The sequence below is a fragment of the Entelurus aequoreus genome, linkage group LG08 (genome assembly GCF_033978785.1).
Source record: "Entelurus aequoreus isolate RoL-2023_Sb linkage group LG08, RoL_Eaeq_v1.1, whole genome shotgun sequence".
Lineage (NCBI taxonomy): Eukaryota > Metazoa > Chordata > Actinopteri > Syngnathiformes > Syngnathidae > Entelurus > Entelurus aequoreus.
The window spans coordinates 22,008,540-22,022,288 of record NC_084738.1 but is presented as its reverse complement, the minus strand read 5'-3'; the positions used below and the strand labels follow the sequence as shown (position 1 = coordinate 22,022,288).

General features: G+C 36.1%; 2 protein-coding genes across 5 annotated transcripts in view; one reads left to right on the top strand and one right to left on the bottom strand.

The window, feature by feature from the left end:
- Positions 1-9,913, top strand: part of LOC133655641 (katanin-interacting protein) — a 37,055-nt gene extending 27,142 nt beyond the window's left edge. For 2 of the 3 annotated variants that reach the window (XM_062055984.1, XM_062055983.1), the window contains exons 20-29: positions 1,380-1,545; positions 1,623-1,792; positions 1,874-1,938; positions 2,030-2,140; positions 3,484-3,623; positions 3,686-3,787; positions 3,869-4,029; positions 7,529-7,555; positions 7,757-7,842; positions 7,920-9,913. In XM_062055984.1, the coding sequence (XP_061911968.1) occupies positions 1,380-1,545; positions 1,623-1,792; positions 1,874-1,938; positions 2,030-2,140; positions 3,484-3,623; positions 3,686-3,787; positions 3,869-4,029; positions 7,529-7,555; positions 7,757-7,842; positions 7,920-7,978 (1,087 nt within the window). In that variant the 3' untranslated portion in view covers positions 7,979-9,913. The remainder of the gene's footprint in view (positions 1-1,379; positions 1,546-1,622; positions 1,793-1,873; positions 1,939-2,029; positions 2,141-3,483; positions 3,624-3,685; positions 3,788-3,868; positions 4,030-7,528; positions 7,556-7,756; positions 7,843-7,919) is intronic. The other variant, XM_062055985.1, reaches the window with a different exon arrangement.
- LOC133655648 (cytochrome c oxidase subunit 6B1) lies at positions 8,903-11,947 on the bottom strand. Of its 2 annotated transcripts, none has more exons than XM_062056000.1 (4): positions 11,716-11,947; positions 11,129-11,296; positions 10,829-10,929; positions 8,903-9,135 (listed from the first exon to the last, which is right to left on the bottom strand). In XM_062056000.1, the coding sequence occupies exons 2-4, from the start codon at positions 11,232-11,234 to the stop codon at positions 9,082-9,084; spliced, it is 261 nt and encodes an 86-aa protein (XP_061911984.1). In that variant the 5' UTR covers positions 11,235-11,296; positions 11,716-11,947; the 3' UTR covers positions 8,903-9,081. The 2 variants fall into 2 exon arrangements, with proteins under 2 accessions (XP_061911984.1, XP_061911983.1); XM_062055999.1 differs by having other exon boundaries at positions 8,904-9,135; positions 11,129-11,249; positions 11,716-11,945.
- Positions 11,948-13,749: the final 1,802 nt, after the last annotated feature.

Below are 13,749 nucleotides of genomic sequence, written 5' to 3'. Positions count from 1 at the left end.
AACGTTTCTTCAGAGTCCCTCGAGAGGTAATCATAAAGGGCGGAAGAGTGCGAGATTTTAAAATGCAGACGAGAAAAGTGTCACGCACTATAGTCCAAGGGAGTAGAGTTGTAGAACGCACAAGTTTAGTGATCACTTCGTTTGTTTGTATTTACATTTTTAACAAACAGATACTTGTATCACATACAGTACTTTGTCAGGAAAGGTTCTACGTCTTTATGTTGTACACACATGTATCAGAGTACATATGACAACATGACAAAAATCAAATATAGTGATGATTCAGTAATTGTTAGTTTGTTAAATAGATATGCAGTCACGGGTGTTAGCTGTCGGGTGCTAGTCATCAGATGTAGTTTATTTACATGGACGCGTGCTCGCAAGACGCAAAGTAAAATCATGAAATGCAACCTTAACCGAGCAAAAACAAGGCATAGTTATCCGAGAGAGTCTTGATTCCAATTTACTTGACCCAGCCAAACACAAAGAAGTTGTAGACATCCATGTTTTTCCATGTTTTCATCTGTTTTTTGTGTAGAATGATGTTTGGAGCACCAGATAGTTCGATATGTCTGGGAACTCCACCATTGGATAATCCTTAATATCACTCAACAAATCTTTTTTTGATAAAGTATAATGATCTATTCCATTGCATAGTTAGATTTTTTGCTCGTATCTGCTTTTTGGAGGAAGATGTAGATCTAGGCCCCTTGCGTACTCAGATAGTTTGTGCGCTGCTTGTTGCACAACAGCCATCTTAGCTTGGTTGACCACTACTGTTTCACGTCCAGGAAGAAGTCACGTGGCATAATACAAGCAATAGTGTAGCTGCATAAGTTCTCTGTGATCACTAAAAATAGTTAGTCTGCATGAGCGCTTGTAATAATAATATTGCTAATATTTGGTTAATATTTGGGTTACGAGATGTAAATGGAGTATTGTTGGCATTTTTTTGATGTTTTTTAGAAGGCTTTATGGGAATAGTGTACTGCCATTAGCTGCACTGTTAACCACCTCGTACTTGCCGTAATTTACAAATGAAAATGCATAAATATATTTTGAACACGTGTTCTTGTATTACACAGGTATTGGGAACGATAGGTAATATTTCCAAAAAATTCAGTTCCCCTTTAAGTTCATTGTTGAATTAAAACAAAAAAAGACTGGTTGGCTTATACTCGGGGTCCAGAGAGTTACACAAGCAAACCAACAAGTGGTGCCAAACAAAGGTCTTAGAAAATATTTTTTCTCAAACAGGTCTTGAAAAACAAGAATGGTCTTTTATTCATTGTTGTCATGTATCCGAATCAATACGTTATTAGCTTGGTACTTTTTTACTTGGAATTTTGTTTTTTTAAGTTGTCTTTGTCACTTTCCAGGATCATAGACGGCCACAACATCACCATGGACGACCATCACATGTGGCTGATTCCTTTCTCCTATGGAGAGGCACACACTCTGACCATCAGCTTCCCACACACCCAGACCATTGCCGGACTGCGCATTTGGAACTACAACAAGTCCCCTGAGGATTCATATAGAGGGGTGAGATACTAACGAGAAAGGTGTATACAAATGAATGTTGATCATTATATATTTTTACATTGAATATTTGTACGCAGGTGAAAGTGATCCATGTGATCATGGATGATGTGGTCATCTCCCCAGCCGAGGGCTTTCTGATCAGGAAAGGACCAGGCAACTGTCACTTTGACTTTGCTCAAGAGGTCCTCTTTGTGGACTTCATGCAGGCGCCCACTGACAACAAGAGTGCAGAAGAGTGCCCTGACAAGTAAGAAGACACTATTTCGTACGTGTGTGTCATTAATTATTAAGAGTCACACATTTAACAATTCACTTGTGTCCACTTCAGACGAAGCGTTAAGAGAACAGAACAGGCCAGCATGGATTATGAGGCTCCCATCATGCCTTGTGGATGTATCTTTCACCAAACACCACTCATACAAAACGACTGTGTTTATCAATAACTTCATATTTATTATTCCTTAATAATTGTTCTACCTACCAGTCATCTTTCAGCTGCAGCTCTTAACCACCTGGGGGGACCCTTACTACATCGGCCTGAATGGTGTCGAGTTCTACAACCCGAACCACGAGAAGATCAACCTCAGTGACAATAGTATCTTTTTTGGAGATTGCTACTAGCAGTGGTTTTCAATAGTAATCAATCTCAAAAGGTCCAAACCAAATCTTGAAAAAAAATATAAAAAATTCACATTAGAATCAGCTCTGATTATGATGTGCTATGCTGCAAAAATAAATGGGCCAAATTCACCAAAAATGACACTCACAAACCAAAAATGGCAGACTACTTGTGCGTTTTACAGCTTATGTTGTGAATCCTGTTATGTATAAAATTGTTTCTATTGGGAGCATTGGTGGCTATTGCTTATGTGTTAAGGCCCTCAAAAGCCAATTTAGTTGCTGAAATTATAATAACAGTACAAAATATTAAATGATAAGAGAAAACAAAGCAATTCTTAGAGGATCCTTGCCCTAATTAATGCCTGTCTGCCAATAAAATCAAGCATTATTATAATTTAAGGCACACATATTGGTATGTATAGTTGTATTGCATGACAGTAGATTAGCCAGTGAGTGTAATTTTTTATGTCATAACTAACAGACTGGAATAGGGATGTAACGATAAACGGTATTAATGATAACCGCGGTTTAAAAAAAAAAAACTCCCGACAGTTAGTGTTACTGTTTTAAATTAAAATCATCGAATCGCTAACTACACTTTTTAGTAAACTCACAGACTGCCTAGCGCCAGGTCGCTAGCTTAAACGCTAACAAGAAAACAAGAAACAATGTTTTTCCCTCAAAAAGAAATGAAATACCCCAATCTAAGCTTACAGTGTGTAAACACATTACTGTCTGAGTAACTAAGCTATTCAGTTGTGCACAGAACAAAGTAATCGTTCTATACTCGGAGGAATTATACGAGACAGATGCGGTGCGTTCAAGGACTGCTGAACAGAGTAGAACGCCACAATGCCCGCCAGAAAAAATAATAGATTTGATTTGTTAAGCACTTTTCATTCAAATAAATCGGAAAGTACAAACCAATATTTCAAACAATTAAAGCTTTAGCCATTAAAACAAATAAAATGCTAAAACTAAAACACTATCTGTGAAGCATGCAAAATGTGGGTTTTCTAACAGGTTTTTTTCTTTTTTTAAATAACTAGTTCAAAGATTTCAGTGTGTGTGTATAAGTACTTTTGAACACTTTCAAAAATATTGCGATAATAATATATAATATAACAATAACCATGATATGACATTTTCATGTCGTTACATCGCTAGACTGTAATCTATGCAGCATTTATAGGCAGTTGAATGGCTTCTTGTTCAAGCCTGTACCAAATAATCTGTTTAAATGCCCCTCCCCGGTGTTAAATGAATGATGTATTAATCATGTCATGACATTTATATCTGTTCCTCAACGTGTGCCAGACATCGCAGCTTTCCCAGATAGCGTTAACGTGCTGGACAACGTGAGTGGCGACGTGAGGACTCCAGATAAATTAATAGATGGTGTCAACAGCGCCAATGATGGCAGGCACACGTGGCTGGCCCCTGTGCTGCCTGGACTGGTAAGATGTGCGAGAGAGGATTTTTGCCGTTTCTACTCTTTGAATCTTTTGTTTGCATCCAGGTGAACCGTGTGTACGTCATCTTTGATCACCCGGTGACTGTGTCCATGATTAAACTCTGGAACTACTCCAAAACCCCACAGAGGGGCGTAAAAGAGTTTGGAGTGAGCCTTTTTGCCATGTATTTGTTTTTTTTAAGGTAACAAAAACTTTATGTAAATACATTTATATGTGTGTGTTTGCAGCTGCTTGTGGATGACCTACTTGTGTACAATGGTGTCTTGGACTGCGTGAACCACATGAGCCGCGGCATTCTGCCCACGTGCGACATGGTAGTGCCGTATCACACCATTCTCTTCACCGACAACGCTTACGTTGCACACCGCGAGAGGAACACCGTCATCAGGTAAGCTAGCATCTGCGACCACATTATTCACATGATATAAACATGTTGTCTTTATATGGCAACTTTATAAAGGGACTGAGGGACACTATTCATGTTACATTTGAACAAACAAAAACCTCCATCAAATAAATCCCTGCTTTTTGGAACCCATTTCGGAAACACTACCAGGTAGCCCCAGTAGGAGGCAGTACAACCTGCGCTAGTTATTACAAAGTTAGCCGTGATACTCAGTAGTTTTTTTTTTAAAGGTGCCATATGTAGTAATGTGGCCAGAAATGGTACTGCAATCACGGTCAAAATTCTGTAGTCCCCTCCCACTCTCCATGACTGAGGTTGCCAGATACGCAGCCGAATCCGAATCATACTCCAAGGAACTTCAAATGGCAATCGACGAGTCCTACGCTGTAGGTTGCTCTTGTTTATGCTTCTTACAGGATGGTTTACTAAGTAATTATGCCACATTTTACTGATGTCTGTTAGCCAAATGTATTTGTAAAGTTATGCAGCAATATTTTCGTCAGTAGTCGGGACAGATTGTTGGCATTACCCTGCTAAAATGTCTAGTTGGACCGCACGGACCACCATCGAAACAATTATATATAATAATATATATTATATATCGCATAGGCCTCCTTTGATGGCAAGCCAAGGCCAAAAGTAAAATTACCGCCACATTTCATTCAGCATAACTACTCCATGTTGCATTCAATCTGACGCACTGTATTCTCTTCCATGTACGCACATCCCCATCTTTCAGTGCAGAGTGCAATTCTATGAGCCAACCTACGTCACGAAAAACCATGTTACGCATAAATCCTATAGCATACTACCATGTCAATACACTAAGTAGAACATCATTACATGTAATGCATTATATTGTGCCAAGCAAATACCACCCCATATGTGCCCGTCGCACATACAGTACTAGAAACCGCAATTAACCATGCTAATGTTGGAACGCATTTCCTCAGCATATCTCCATATTGAGAACGAAATAGGCACTGACACTTCACATGTCCACGTAGGTTTTATTTGTCCAAAATATATGTTGCCCAGTCTGTTGGAATACACATCGACATACAGGCTAACGGGCATATATTTCCCCCGTTAGCCTATATGTCGATGTGTCATTGACCGGGCTAGCATGCTAAGCTACACTAGTGTGATGGCGCTTCGCTCCTAACCATTCTTTGCAAGAACATACTAGCTTTGTTAGTATCATAGACTTTATTGGACAATTTGGACAATATAGTTTACATACAAAATGTCCATTTCCATTTATTACAAGTAATAAGAAAACATAAATGCCTTACTTACCTATCAAGGAGGACACTAGCAGGTTTGGCGTCAGATGAAAAAATCTTCTCCGCCTTCAATCGTCTCTGTCTTTCAAAGGCATCCCTGATACAAATCCTCGTTTTGTTCCTGGCTTTGTCATGAATAAGTTGAGAATTGTAACAACGCCTTTTAGATTTACTAAGGTCTGACATGTTTAGTAACTTTACCAGTGGCAGCAGCTCGACGAAGTGGGCGGTGCGTAACTGGCAACCTGGATGTGACACACTCAGACTTTCTAATTGGTCAAACGGTAGAGGGCGGGGCATCGAAATTAAAACAATAACAATATTTCGGGGCTGTAAATCTAATTTTGAAATGAGCATATCCGGCTGAACTACCGTTATCAGTTATAAAGGTTTTCGAAAAGAACATGATTTATTAATACCTTTTGACATATCAGGGTCATTTAATGATGACTTGACATGAAATTATTACATATGGCACCTTTAAATACTGTATAGGCATTAGGGAAAAAAACAGTTTGTGGAAGTATTCTAAAAATATTCGACAGCTACTCTTTAAAAATTGAAATAACTTTTATCTATCCACATCTTTTTCGTCTTCGCTTTGACTCTTGGTGACATATTGGTCGCTACATTGCTGTAACTAAATAAACTTGTATTAAACGTGTATTGCTAATAGTAAGTAGTCGATTATTTTTTTTATAATTTTCACTATCTAAATACTTTAAATGCACACGTTGTTATTTTTGTAGTATTTTTCATGACTTAAAGTCATAGAAATGTAGTAGCACGACAGGAAGTTGTTATGTTTGTGCAATGGTGTAGCAAATGCGGCGCATGTACAAATGAATCGGGCATCTCAGTAAGTCGGGCTGTGATTATACTAACGGACAGTGTTCTTTAACATAAGTTTTATCATTCTTACTGATACATCTCCTATAGATAATGTAATACAATTTAGACTATATCAAATGGATAATATTTTGTTATAATTGCAGGTATCATTATTTGTGGAAAATAAAACAAATGCAGTGCTTAATAAATGTATTTGTAAAAACAAGAAAACTAATATTTTTGGAAGCATTTTTTTTTTTTATTGAATGAAAAACTATCCATCTATAAGATCTTTTTTTTTTACTATTTAATAACCAACAGTAGGTGTCAAAAAATTGTATTTTCGAATTATTCTCATTCGTATTTCTAACTATTCTTAATTGATTAAAACGTATCAAAAATCGATTTTAAAAAATTATATGTATATATATATATATACATATAATTTAATAATGCCATGTGCCGCCACTCAGGCAAATCATATTGTTGATGTAGATGCCCAAACATGCTGTACAGATTTACTTTCTTGTTGCCTTATTTGTATTTGACTTTAGTAGATGTTTGGGTAGCCTTTTTTTAAACAAAACAATTTTTCTTTTAAGTAATGAATCATTTTTTTAGCGCTGTTTATCTATTTTATGGAGGAATGTAGTTAATTATAAAACTGGCACCAAAAGTCATTACAAAAAAGTATTGATTTAGAATCGAATTTCGATTCTGAATCTACACAAAGATTCACAGCCCTAACCAACAGTAATAATTGTTTATATTAAAAATATAATTTTGTTTAATATTGCTGTATAAATCATTACAGGAATTTAAGTAGTAATTTTGGTAATTATCAATGCTACATTGGGGGATGGTCTAAAATAGTTGTTAAAATTAGCAATTTATTAATGCAGTTAATTTATTCATAAAACAAGAAAACATATTTTCGGATGCATTTAAAAAAAATTGAAATTATAAACTTTATACGTCTAAAAATATCTCATATACATCTAAAATATTAATACTTTTACAATTTAATAACTAACCTTAATAATTGTATTTTAAAATACAAAATATAATGTGTTTGATATTAGTGTATTAATCATTACAGGAAATTAAGTTTGGTAATTACCAATGCAACATTTTTTTAAATTACTGTAGTGCCTAAACAAAAAAATTAAAAGAAAAAAAATAATCGGAGTATCTATCAGTTGAGTAAATAATGACCCCACTACACTTGGATATCCAGGCGTTTTTTTAAACACAACAAAACAATAAGAAAGACTTTCATTGAAGGCACATACAGTAAAGAGAGGACTATTTTTCGAGTGTGGTGATTTTGAGCATAAACCAGGCTGTGCTCTTCTTTACCTTAGCCCCCATGGCAGTAGACACTTCCAACAGTGAGTATTAGAGCACCCCCGTGTGGTAACGCCTCGTACTGACAACGTGTAGTCCCCAGTCGCCCTTTTAAATGTAGCGACTATGCTGGTTACCACCTCCCTCTCTCCCTTTTGTTTGCTTTAATATGTCTTTACACTTCCTCCTTGCTGTGTTTTAAAAAAAATACTTGTATAATACTATATAATAATATATTGTTGCAGTAACTTTGTGGAGGACCAGGATGTGAAGATGACCAATGAGAACCAGATAATCCATCACAACAAGAGCAAGCAGACAGCAGACCCAGGTGAGCATCAAAACATATTTTTGCTCTCGCTAGCTACTGTATATATTTGTCTGCTTTCTTTCTTGTTTTTTTTAAAGCTCTTCGGCCAAAAACCTGCATGACCGACGTTGGGAAACACGGACAGAGGAGGTACTGATGGACGTCACTTTATGCCTCTGGTGGGTGGAAACCTACCTTTTTATTATAAAGACTCCGATGCAGTGACATGCACGTTTTTGCACTGATCACAGTAGGTTTGCTTCACACACACATACACACACACACACGCGCACTATATTCCACTTTATGGTTGGATAACTCCCTCGTACATTTTAGTGCCGGGAAGGAAAAAACAACAACTGTCAGGCTGTATTCTACCGGCCTTATTACCGTGCCTGTACTGTACTTATCTGGAACTGCTAATTGTGACTTGTGCTGCACATATTTGCTGCCCGTGGCGTGTAAATACATACTTGTAATAATAATATTTACTCTGTAATAATGTTGATTAACAAGTGAATCCACTGATAACCAAATACAAGGCTATGCAGGCACTTCTTTCCAGCTATTAAGAGTTTATATAAAACCAGGGATACCCTATGTTTATCATTGGCATATTCATATTTGGCTCCACAAAAGTAGCTTTGTGGTGTTTAGTTTTCCAAATCAAAATCTAGCTTTAGCTTATTAGTTCAACCCCAAGTGACCTTTTTATTGAAACAACGCAACGTCAACGATGAGGATTTTCAATAGAAAGGCATCTTCTACTGTAACTTTACCTCAAATTGAGCATTTTACAACGGGACACTTTTTGTTGTCGTGCAAAACATTTCAAGGAATATAGACTAAAAGATGTATTCAGAGAAAACACAACAAACTCACAAATAATCACTTCTTGTACTGTGTTTTAAAAAAAGTGGTGTGACGACGTCAGTCAGCATGGGGTGATCGTTTTTGTTTTTTGGGGAAAATTCTTTTATTTTTATAATCTTGTTCAAACTTGTATATTAAATGTAGGGTTCTTTTAAATAATAAAATGTGTATATACTGTACACGGTCTGTAGTGTTCTCATCTATCATGAAGGCCAGCCAACAAGTGTAGACTTGATAGATCTTTATTATAGGCTGAATTGGACAGTAGAATGGCGTTTGGAAGGAATGAGCATTCAGTGCTTGTGTTATTTAGAGCTACACGCTCTTACAGTAAATCACTTTACCGTTACATTTATCAGGAAGCTTGGGAACTTTAAACCTGTTTATTCAGATTTTTCCTGGGAACGTTCCCTCGTCTCTCTGGTCGTCCCATTTCTGGATCTGAGGGACATCGTTCAGAGTTCAAGGTACAGTATACTTCAGTTTGAACAATTTCATGTACAGTAGGACCTCAACTTACAAGCTTAATTGGTTCTGTGATTGAGCTCTTAACTCAAAACACTTGCATCTCAAATCAACGTGGGCTTCACACTCACTTTCTTCCTTCCATTGTTTGGAAAAACAGTTCTATCGATCTCTATCTATAAGCTAATGCTATCATTTAAGACCGAAACTTTTGGGGTTCACTGTGACATTTGCTACACCAACTAATAACGAGGATGCTTGTAACTCAAATTTTTGCTTGTAACTTAAAGTATAGCAATTAGTCTAAAGACAGCTCTTATCTCAAAATACTCTTAAGTTGAGGTACTACTGTATTTTCTTCACTGCAAGAAATACACATGTACATTAAACAAACAGTGTAATAGTATTATAAAATGGGGATTGTTAAACAACGGCATTTGATTATATTAAGTGTATGTGAGTTATTTTTCTAATGTTTTTATATGATAAATGCACCATTAAAACTTAAGTTTATTTTCATTTTTGGGGGCAGATTTTTGTAAAATTTCTACATAATCATTATGTACAGCTATTTTGGAGCTACACACGATGTCGTGCATGAACTGCTTGCAGCGAGTATGAGGCCTGTTTGCTTCCTCCTTAGAGGTTATGCTAAGAAAAGGAAAATGTTTCAATAAAAAAAAAATACTTTGAACAAAAAAACCTTTTGATTATTATTAAAACCATGAACAATTACCCTTAAAATGTTTTTTGGTGGCACATTTTTTTGTATCATTAAAATGCCATTTTCATCAAAGGTGTCATGTGTGATTGTGGTATGGCAATACAATTCCTTAAATTGTACTGTAACAGCAAAGTGTTTTTTAAAAGCCACATGTTTGAAGCTTTGTAGCATTTTAGAAAATACCCTTAAAACTGGCTGATTCTAAAACATTTCTTAAAGTGATAAATGTTTTAATGGTACATTTTATAAAACTACTTTGTGAGTGTGTGTGCGTGCGTGTATGTGCAAGTGTGTGTGTGTCTTTTGTTTTAAGGAAACATGTTTATTTATTTATTTTTTTAAACTTATTACAAAAGTTTTAAAACTTTGAGCCTGAAAATCTAATACACAGGTTTGAAGTACATTTTTATTCAAATAATACAAAATACCAGTTAAAGATACAATTTATTAAAAACTAAACAAATAAATCTTTGTAACCATAAATTAAAATTATAAAGGTACATTTTTAAATTCATATAAGAAAAAATGCATCAAACTAATATGTAACCTTCAAACATTTTGTTGCTAAAAGGGTATATTTAATTTTTTTTTTAAATATCCATAAAATGTTTGTCACGATAAAATATTCAAAAAGCAAAATGTACTCTTGAGAATTAAGCATACATATAGTTCATACTGCTTATAACCCCTCGGTTGGCGAATTACTTTGTTGCTGTTATACACTGTGATGTTGTTTCAGTCCTCTCTTTAGCTCGGTGTTTTGTGATAAAGCATGCAAGTCCACATTTTGTGAACTTTTGTCTTTTATATGAAACGCTTGCTATTTTTTGGATGGTTCTGAACTTACCAAATGTGCACATTTGGTTGCATCATTAGACTGCAAGTTTACTAATGTCCAATACGTTTACCCTGCCTGTAAAGTAGGAGAAAAAATGTTTTATTTACCCAGGACATGGGGCAGAGGGATTTGTAGACCCTTTGGTACCAGTCACACGGGGCTGTGTCCACACCCTTTGCATGGAGAGCTTTCAGGCAGCGGTGATAGTCTATGAATAGATCAACCACAATACAGTAATATTATTCCTGAAAGCACGTGTGACTGCAATCCAGGTTTTAGGAGCAAGAAGTCCATCTGAGGATATGTCATTTAAAAACATAACGTAACTGAATGGATGACAACGTGTTGCAGATGTATAGATGATTTATTCCAAAAGTGTAGAACTTGTGACCTTGACCCAGACTCACCCAGATAGTTGGACCAGCAGTTCCTGGTCTGGTTCTGGTTGGGGAACCTTGCATCAAATGGAGCTGTGCGGTAATTGTCCAGTTTCCTTTGAATGTCCTCAGCCATTTTTTTTTAGGAATTCTGTCACAAGTAGCAAATATTGGCAGAGGTGCTAAGAATTCTGACACCTGCAGTTATAGCAGAAATAACCTGATGAGCAATAATCCAATCATCTAGACTAATTGGCACTGGTTAAGTTTGTAATAGTCCTTATAGATATAAATAATGTACATAAATGTGTCATCCTGGTACCTACATGAAGGATTGTCAAAATAGGACAAATGGCTTCCTGTTTATTGACAGTGAAATGAGCGACTGATATATCAATAACAAACAATGTCAATTATTTTTTATATGTAATTTAATACAAGTCAACTGAAATCAAACGGACTGAAATTAATAGGTGACATGAAATGAAATAATATGAAAGCGAAAGCCCGAAAAATGTCAGCATTACGTCTTCAAAATGCACGGTTTTGTTGAATGCTATCATTAATCATCATGATATCGTGATATGTATGATTAAAAAATGAAATACAGGCGTTACCTTGGCGCTGTAGCAATGAGAAGCTCGGAGTGACTTTATAGCTGTTGAATTGAAAGTATGACGTTCAAGTGATAATGCGCGCTCCCGTGAACGCACCACTGCGGCCGTGCAGTGTAACGTTAACGATATGGCGGACGCAAAAGGGTCACATTGACACCAATTTCGGCTTTATCGGCACCTGCTAGTCCGTTTAGAGTTTGTTGACATCGGCACACCCCGGGGAGCTTTAATTTGAACCCATTGTTTTTTTGTGTTTGAGTGTTTTTAAAGCCTTTTGTGACACACAGACGTCATAATGCGGAAGTGTTCTGTTATCAATCATCAACTCATGTCTGTACTTGAACGCGTCACGCAGAGTGGATACAGTAACTGATAAAGTTGACTTTAATTTTACACTAAACCTTATACACATCCGTTTGAAGGGAAGGTTCTCGAATCTAATCAAGTAAGACTGTCATCGTGGTGAATAAATAACCCACGTCATATATCTTACTGCGCTGGCAGTTGTACGTGACTCACTCCCACATGCACATGGCATCATGTACACTACATTGAACCCAGGCGTCAAATCCACCGCGCAAGCGCAGCAATAGGTGCTGTTCGAGGATACTGGTGCAGTAACCTTTTACAACACCAGAGGGCGGCAAAAACATTTAATTTTATATACACGACAATTAAATATTATATATTTTTATTATTCATTTTTGAGTGTAGCTCGGAGCTATTAAAACAAATTAGTAATCTATCGTAAAATTAAAACAATTTAAATATTGCAAAAACTTCCAGAGTCTTTAATTGACATGTGTCAATTAACTCTACATCGTTTTATGTGGCCCTCGAAAGCCTGGAAATGATGTGCATTATTAAGCACTTCATCTTTCTATTTTGATAGGAAATTGACTGTCTGGTATACAGTTGCATGTCTTTCAAAATTAAAGAACAATCTGACCATGCAAAAAAAAACAACATATTAACACAGGGGTGTCCAAGGTGGGGCCTGCAGCTGTAGTTTGGTTGGTCCGACGCATATTGTGCAAAATATAACGTTAACGTAAAAAAAGAGCAAACATTTGTGATGTAATGCGACCAAAAAGGTACAAATTTGATACTAAGAACTCGGGCGTGTCCAAACTTCTTCCACCAGTGGTTTCATACTGAAAAGTCAAAGCCATTTTGATTTGTTTTAATTTATATTAAAAAAGACATTATACAGTATTTAAAGACACAATTTAGGGTTGTATTTGTGTTATTATTATTAGTATTAAAATGTCAGCTTTTTCTACCTTTTTGCTTTACTGTTGATTTTTTTTACCTGTGTAATAGTACTTTGTCACCTATACACAAAGCTGACACTAAATTTTGTCTTTTAAACATATGTAATGTGTGTTTTTATCATTTTTTACAAAATAAGAATATTAAAAAATGGCCCTTGCATACTTTCACTTTTTAGTATGTGAATTTATTTATTTATAACCTTGTTGTAAAAAGTAGCGACACCCCTGTAATAACATATTCCAAACAAAATAAATGTTTATGTTAAAAAAACAATCAAATCCATTGGAATTTGTGTAACACACATATGTACAGTATATATATATATATATATATATATATATATATATATATATATATATATATATATATATATATATATATATATATATATATATATATATATATATATATATATATATATACTGTATGTGTGTGTATGTATAGCAGTTGCAGTTTATATACTGTATATATGTATATACGGAAGTGGGCGAGGCCCCGTTACTCGGAGACTTCACCTCCGAATGGGTGGAGTTCAACTGCAACCCAGACAGCGACACCCAGTGGTCGGAGAACGAGCGGACTGTAACGGCGGTGTACGGCGTGTCCAAACGCTGGAGCGACTACACGCTGCATTTGCCGACAGGCAGCGACATATATATACTGTATATGGGACGGCGTGGCGAGAGTGGCCGTGCCAGCAATCAGAGGGTTGCTGGTTACTGGGGTTCAATCCCCACCTTCTACCATCCTAGTCACGTC

Coding starts and splice junctions, on each gene's coding strand:
- LOC133655648 (XM_062056000.1), bottom strand. CDS start 11,234: ATGGCTGAGGACATTCAAAGGAAACTGGACAATTACCGCACAGCTCCA. Junction 10,930..11,128: donor CTGCTGGTCCAACTATCTGG/GTGAGTCTGGGT, acceptor ATCTATTCATAG/ACTATCACCGCTGCCTGAAA. Junction 9,136..10,828: donor CCCTCTGCCCCATGTCCTGG/GTAAATAAAACA, acceptor GATGTCCCTCAG/ATCCAGAAATGGGACGACCA.